The sequence below is a fragment of the Dermochelys coriacea genome, chromosome 1, assembly GCF_009764565.3.
Source record: "Dermochelys coriacea isolate rDerCor1 chromosome 1, rDerCor1.pri.v4, whole genome shotgun sequence".
NCBI lineage: Eukaryota > Metazoa > Chordata > Testudines > Dermochelyidae > Dermochelys > Dermochelys coriacea.
In genome coordinates this window covers 339614081-339621941 of record NC_050068.2, presented here as the reverse complement: position 1 = coordinate 339621941, position 7861 = coordinate 339614081, and the positions used below count along the sequence as shown (strand labels likewise).

The 7861-nt window shown below is 44.9% G+C and overlaps 1 protein-coding gene across 2 annotated transcripts in view; it reads left to right on the top strand.

Annotated features, from left to right (window-relative positions):
* The first annotated feature begins 1 nt into the window (after position 1).
* Positions 2-7861, top strand: part of CDC123 (cell division cycle 123) — a 73404-nt gene continuing 65544 nt past the window's right edge. The window contains exons 1-4 of one of the 2 annotated variants that reach the window (XM_043498474.1): positions 2-215; positions 1454-1525; positions 4980-5040; positions 6465-6497. In XM_043498474.1, the coding sequence (XP_043354409.1) occupies positions 142-215; positions 1454-1525; positions 4980-5040; positions 6465-6497 (240 nt within the window). In that variant the 5' untranslated portion in view covers positions 2-141. The remainder of the gene's footprint in view (positions 216-1453; positions 1526-4979; positions 5041-6464; positions 6498-7861) is intronic. The other variant, XM_038387992.2, reaches the window with a different exon arrangement.

The window sequence follows — 7861 nt, the reverse complement described above, 5'->3', positions numbered from 1 at the left end:
CGCCGCTCCTTCCGCCCCTGGGTATCTGGCTGGCAGCTCGCGGCCGGCCCCCTGCCTGGTGCAGAAGAAGCGAGTTCCGGGCGGCTCCGCTGGGCCTGGGCGGAGGGTTCCGGGCGCGGGAGCGGACTCCGCGCCACGACGATGAAGAAGGAGCAGGTGCTGCACTGCCAGTTCTCGGCGTGGTACCCGCGCTTCCGGGCCCTCACCATCCGCAGGTGGGAGCGGAGCGGGCCCGGGGGCAGAGCATGGAGGGGCGGGCTGGCCACCGCGGGGGGGCGTGTAGGGGCAGGACGTGGAGGGGTGGGGCTGGCCCGGGGCAAGTGGGGGCAGGACATGGAGGGGCAGACGCGGGGGGCGGGGTGTGGGGGGAGGGTATGGAGGAATCATAGAATCATAGAATATCAGGTTTGGAAGGGACCTCAGGAGATCATCTAGTCCAACCCCCTGCTCAAAGCAGGGCCAATCCCCAATTTTTGCCCAGATCCCTAAATGGCCCCCTTGAGGATTGAACTTACAACCCTCGGTTTAACAGGCCAATGCTCAAACCATTGAGCTATCCCTCCCCCCAAAGCTGGCTTCGGGAGGGCATGAGCACCAGGATGGCTCTTCTGGGTCAGACCAATGGTCCATCTAGCCCAGGATCGTGTCTTCTGCTAGTGCCCAATGTTTCCGAGGCTGGGGTCGGAGTGTAGGAGGCAGCATTGAGGGCTGGGGAAGCTGTGGACGCGGGGCAAGGAGCTTACACCTTTTCATGCTTGAGGAATACAGTGACAACATGAATTGCATAGAAAATCTTTCATATAAAGAAATCTTTCATGAACTTTTAGTCTCCTCTTTGCCCCACCTCCCTTACCCCATCTAAAGAAAAGGTGTTTTTGTTTGTTGTTTTTTTTGGGGGGGGAGGGGAGCGTAAGGTTGGGATAAAAGAAAAGGGGGACTTGTGGCACCTTAGAGACTAACAAATTTATTTGAGTACAAGCTTTCGTGAGCTACAGCTCACTTTAAATTTGTTAGCCTCTAAGGTGCCACGAGTCCTCCTTTTCTTTTTTTTTTGCGAATACAGACTAACACGGCTGCTACTCTGAAAGGTTGGGATAGAACACAACAACTGTGTTCATAGCTGTGTGTAGGAGAACTTGGGGCACCTTAGAGACTAACAAATTTATTTGAGCATAAGCTTTCGTGAGCCACAGCTGACTTCATCGGATGCATTTCGATGTAAATGCATCCGATGAAGTGAGCTGTGGCTCACGAAAGCTTATGCTCAAACAAATTTGTTAGTCTCTAAGGTGCCCCAAGTTCTCCTTTTCTTTTTGCGAATACAGACTAACACGGCTGCTACTCTGAAACCTGTCATAGCTGTGTGTGTTTCTTCCACAGAAGTAAAAGGACGTGGAATGTTATTGGCATTTTTTAATTATTCTAATAAATTTTCTGCCTTTTGTTTGTTCAGTGCTATACTTCCGCTTCCACAGAATGTGAAGGATTATTTGCTGGATGATGGAACTCTGGTAGTTTCAGGAAGGTAAAATTAAGTATTTTTCAAATATTAAATTCTGTCTCCCTGTACTTAATTCATCTGCATATAATTTGATAATATAGGGTGAATGAAAATCAATTATTTAGGAAACAAACTCACCCCCCATTTTTAATTTAAATTAGATTCTTTATTTTAATTAAATACGGGTTTATTTTTTTTAGATCAGCCCTTTTAAAATTAAATTTGAAAATGGCAATCTATATTCAGGCCTAAATCTATTATGTAATCTGTTAAAATCCTTTAAATTGAATAGTTCTTGTTTGCTGTCAAGTTTTAAAGAAAGTCAGACCATTGAACCAGTGGAAGTTACTGGCTAAGCACCTGGAACTAGAGTTTGATGTGCTAAACCAGCCTTTGACAACAGTAGCCTCTTTTTGCAAGTGTAGAGAGAATACATTCCGCCAGAGAGGCACTGCCGTTATGCCCACCAGGGTCTGCTGTGGCACCAGAAGAGAGAGCAGCCAGCTCACTGGCAGTAGGAAACAGCAGCTGGCTGCATTGCTCACAGCACCCTGCCTGCAGGGCCAGGTTAGGAGGCATGGGATATGGGGGGCGGTAGAGGGCTGCTGGGGGATCACATAGACTGGGGTTCAGAAGGGCTAGTGGTGGGGGACAAACTGTGGCAGGGGCTGAATGGGAATGGGGGTTTAGGGCCATATGGGAATGGAGAGCGGGGGAGTGCAGGGCCACATGAGGACGGAGCAGAGGGTGGCTGAGTGGGGGTGTGGGATACATGGGGATGGGGCAGATGTGCCTGACTGAATGGGAGAGGCTAGGGGGTCAGCCAGATTCTGCATGGAGGAGCTCCCAACTCCCTAACAATCCTCCTCCTCCCAAAAAACCCACTGTTCCATACTTCTCTCACCCATACCCAACAACCCTACAGGTTCACTCGCAGGCTCCTTCCCAGCAATTGCTACCCTCTCCCTCAGCTCTTCCATCACTCCTGACTCCCACAAGCCTTTGCACTGCTTCTGAGGGGTGTGGGAAATAAGCTTCTGTATTGTAGTCATAGGCACCAACTCCGTTGGTGCTCTGGGCTGAAGCACCCACAGGGGCCCCACCGATCAGCTCCTCCTTCCCCTCCCTTCCAGTGCCTCCTGCCCGCCAGTGTCCATGTCAGTTAGCTCCTTCCCCTCCCTCTCAGTGCTTCCTGCCCTCTGTGGATTAGCTGTTCAGTGGTTTGCGGGAGGCGCTGAGGGGAGGGGGTGGAGCGAGGGCAGGGTATGTTCAGGGGAGGGGGTGAGAAGAGATGGGATGGGGCCTTGTGGGAAGAAGTGGAGTGGGGGCATGGCCTGGGGCAGAGTGGGGGTTGATCACCCCTCAGGAAATGAGGAAGCTGGCCCCTGTGATTGTAGTTTAAATGAATTATTACTCAAGAGTTCTGTATTAATATGCCTAGTAAGGAATCTTTGTCAAAAAACGTTTCCTCAATCTTTTTTGTTGTCTGTATTGTTACAGACATACTTGCTGACAGGTATTAGGAAATAAATTGCCAAAATAATTGTAACTGGTGTGATGATGTTGTGTTATTTTGACAAACAAAATATGTAGAATTTTGCAGAATTTTGCAGAATTTTAAAATGTGCGCAGAATTTCCCCAGGAGTAAAGTCGGAGTGAGGGAGTGTTAATTAAAATATTTTAAAAAGATGAAACCATACTATGGTGGGGTGGTTGTCTTCCCCCCCCCGCCCCCATTTGAAATGTTTTCTGTAGGTTGCGTATAGGAAATTAGAGTTGTCATCAAACTTTTATGGTTAGGAGGGGCCTGCATCTTGCCTCTGATCCTGCATCACTATGTAAATCAACTTAGCAGCTATTATTCAATTTGTGGCCAAGTTTCTGAAAATCTAAGCCTCAAGGTCTGATTATGCAGTCGCTGGACATGAACAGTTTCTACTGTGTTCAATGGAGAGGTTGTCATATACTGCTGCATAATTTGATTTTTAAGTGTCTTTAAACATACAATCCTGTATAAAGTCCAGACTTTCTGGAAGGTGAATTTTCTTAGCTAGAAAGCAAACATACATGTCCTAGACATCATCTTCTCTCAATCACGATTAGTCTTGCTTTTAAACCTGGATGAATTAGCATCTGAATCTTAGATCTGCAGAGCTGAATTGTAGTTTGCGCCATAGTATCTTTGTCATTGACTTTTGATGAACAGCAGAAACTCTATGTCTATGCTGTAAGTGCTACAGTGGCACAGCTACAATGTAGATACTTGCTACAGCAATAGAAGGAGTGATGCATCTGATGAAGTGAGCTGTAGCTCACAAAAGCTTATGCTCAAATAAATTTGTTAGTCTCTAAGGTGCCACAAGTACTCCTTTTCTTTTTGCAAATACAGACTAACACGGCTGCTACTCTGAAACCGAGCAATAGAAGGGTTTTTTCTATTGCTGTAGTAAATCCACCACCTTTCAAGGTGGTGACTAGGTCGACAGAAGAATTCTTCCATTGACATAATGGTGTCTATACCAGGGCTTAAGTTGGCTTAACTACATCTTGTGGGGGGAGAAGGGGAGAAGAGGAATCACACACCTAAGTCAATGTAGCTAGGTAGACCTAGGTTTTAGGTATAGACCAGGCTTTAGCTGCTTGCAGTATTTGCTCTCCAGTAACACTGTCTTGTTAGCAACATGGCAAACATAAAACCTGTCCTGTTTGCTACACTGACTTCCCACAGAATATGGAATCATAGTCATGGACTCTGTCTTCCCTTTGAGGTGCTCAGTGATATGGGCTAAGGAACCTGAGAAATCACCTAAAGCTCTAAGATGAAGATTGTGGTCAACCACTCCACTCACCAGGCACAACAAAGCACCAACAGTCCAGCTTGTTTGTAAGGGGACAGAACTTTCTCAAACGGTGGTCTGAGACTGTGGAATGAATTCCAATAATATCTAAGAACCATTAAAAACCTCGACTTCTCTTCCATATATAAGGCTTGCCTCTTTGACCTTGCTTACAAAAACAAACAGAACATCAAGCAAAGTTAAAAGCTCCCAGTTTTCCCCCGGGTGGAGGAGCCGCATCAATCCTGTGGTTTTCTAGTTACCTCATTTAATGCACTGCTGGGAGGCACTTACCATGTTGATGGGTGTGGTATAAAAATCTGAATAAAATGAGTCACACAATATTCAATGAGTTTGAATGGTTTCAGAAGTGAAAGTGATATGCTGACAAAAATGCAGAATGATCTTGTGACTAGGGCACTGGACTCGGGAGAGCTGTCTTCTATTCTTGGCTTTGCTACTGACTCACTGTAACAGTGTCACAGTGTTTTGAGAGACTTAATTCATCCAATTATAAAAGCACTTTGAGATCTTTAGCTGGCAGTTATGGTGGAAGTCCAAAGTGTTCTGTCAAAATCAAACTCTCGAGACTCAAGATTTCTAAGAGCTTTTTTTTCCCCCTCTCTAACTTTTGTTTCAGGGATGATCCCCCAACATGTTCTCAGGAAGCCAGTGACGATGATCAGGCAGACGAAATACAGGTTGGTACAAAATGTAATAAAATTTGTGTGAAGTCTCTTACAAAGTAAATGTATTAATACTTACACATCAGTAGAGATCCATAGGGAGGCATACCACTTTGCTGAATAATAAAAACATGGTCCCTGCTGTGAGGAACTTACAACTTAGGTTAGATCAGGGATCGGCAACCTTTGGCACGCAGCCCATGAGGGAAATCCGATGGCGGGCCGGTGCGGTTTGTTTACCTGCAGTTTGTTTACCTATTGGAGCCGCGATCAGCTTAACCTGCAGACACTGCAGGTAAGCAAACTGTCCCGGCCCGCCAGCGGATTTCCCTGAAGGGCCGCGTGCCAAAGATTGCCGATCCCTGGGTTAGATGCATCCTGACCTCAGGGAGGGAGGAAAGTTTGACTAAAATGTTGCTATGATATTTGTTTCTCACAAGGCACGTTTCTTATTAGTTTCTTTATTAGTTGGTTTTGTTAAGCTCAGAAAGAAACAGTGGAGAGGCTGTGGAAAGAAGTGGGTTTTACAGGGGGCATTTGAAGGAACAAAGAGAGGCTGTGTACCATACAGGATCAGGGAGGACATTCCAAGCAAAGGAGACACCCTGAGAAAAACAATGTAAGCTCTTAAAGAGAAAAAGAATTGAAGCAAAGTTAGCTAACCATTGGTCTAGAACTGAGAAGTGGTGGGAATTGGGACAAGATTTAGGCAGGGACAGAGCTGTGCCAAGCTTTACACTGCACATCTCGTTGGCTTGCTTCTCTGTCATGTTCTGGTTGCAATTTACAAAGATGACTTCAAGACTTATTTCTGCAGTTAAGGATGGTGATACTGATGCTGAACCCAAGGTTTTGTGCTGTGAATGGTTTTTCATAGCCTCATGATACCTGAACAGTTCTGCCTCTCTGTTTTTCATTTAGACCATTATTTTTATCAGGTTTTGTCTACACAGTGAGTTAGTGTGTGGCAAGCCAGGGTATGACTCTACAGCATGACAGCCTGCTGTACACTAACTCGCTGTGTGGATTCTGTTACAGTGCAGTGAAAGTTCTGGAGCATGGCTCAGAAGCCCAGCATGCTCTGGGACTTTCGCTGCATTGTAGCAGGGTCTACACATCAGGTTAGTGTGCAGCACACTGGTGCGCTGTTAATTCACACTCTGTCTTATTGCATGCTAACTCATTGTGTAGATAAGCTCTTATTTGCTATCTTCATTTATGTGAAGTGTTCAGTCAACAGTAACGGCACCTCTCTATATGTTGGGTGTTGTACCCGCTCTCATCTTTATGGTACAAGATCTCCAGGACAGAGAATGGATTTGTTTGGCATGTTTTACCTATTGTACAATGCAGTGTAGATTTATGGTGTTACATAAATAATAAATATGCTAGGACATGCAAGAAACCATTAAAAATTGGTCTATTCCTCTTTCATTTAGTGGTCGGATGATGAGAATACCACAACACTTACGGTAAGGATGCTTTATATACCTAAAAACATGGGATTTTGTCCACATTATTCTTTCTGTAACCTGAGAATTAAGCTCATTTTCAAAAGGTTAAATTTACCCATTGTTACAATTAACATATATTGGGCCATTCCAGATTTGTGGCAGGGTGGATGTTTCTCATTATAGAACCTGGTGGAATCTCACTTTTTGTACAAAACACACCAGTAACCGGAAATGTATTTAAATTGTAATATGAAAAACAAGTTGTTATTGCTTCCTTTGTGGATAATCCAAAAATAAAAATGGGCCAGTGTTTAAGGATCAGACTCTCACCAGGCTATAGGAAATGAACTGAAGTTCAGCACTAAATATAGCCATCTTTCATTCTTGCCACTTCCAACAGGGCTCCCCAATTACATAATCAAACCTTAGGCAAAAGAGATGAAGGCCCTGTAGCTTTCTGCTGTCAGAGCTCTCCGCAACCCCACCCTCCTACACCTTTGCCATTATTTCCTCCTATGTCCCTTTCATACTGTCTGCTCAAATTGTCATTTTTTCCTTCTCCTGTCTTTGCATCCTTTTTGTGCAGCCCCCTGCTCTTGAAACAGGATCCTGACTACTATGAACCAAGCCCCCTCCCTCTTCTCTTCCAAATCACTTCTGAAAAGTCCATCTGTTCCACAAATATTAATGTACTTGCACCCCTTTTTGCTTATCATTTGTGCCATAGCCATCTATCTTATTAATGTGGTAGAGCTAAAGTGTTTTGATCAGTTTTGTGGCTCCATTGTTTACTCCTGGGGGATTCTGCACCAAAAAATTAAAAATTCTGCACACAATGTTTTAAAATTCTGCATATTTTATTTGTCAAATAACACAACATAATCACACCAGTTTCAATTATTTTGGTAACTTACTTTCTGACAGATGTTTAGAAATATGTCTCTAACAATACAGACAACAAAAAAGATTCATGAAATGTTTTTTTGACAAATAGATTTGTTACGAGGGATATTAATACAGAACTTTGAGTAATAATTCATTTAAACTACCGTACAGAACCATATTTTCCGCACCTCTCAGAAGCAGTGCAAAGGCTTGGGGGAGTCAGGGGTAATGGAGGAGCTGAGGGAGAGGGAAGTAGTTGCTGGGAAGGAGCCTGGGTATGAACTTGAAGGTTTGTTGGGTATAGGTGGGAAAAGTATGGAACAGGTTTTTCTGGGGATGGGGGTGGGGAGGGATTAATGTCCCCCAGGCAGATCCTGGCTGACCCCTAGCCTCTCCCATTTAGTCAGGCACATCTCCTCCTGTCCCCATGTGACCCTGCACTCCCATGTATCCTTGCACCCCCTGTCCATATGTGTCCTTCCACCACCACTCAGATA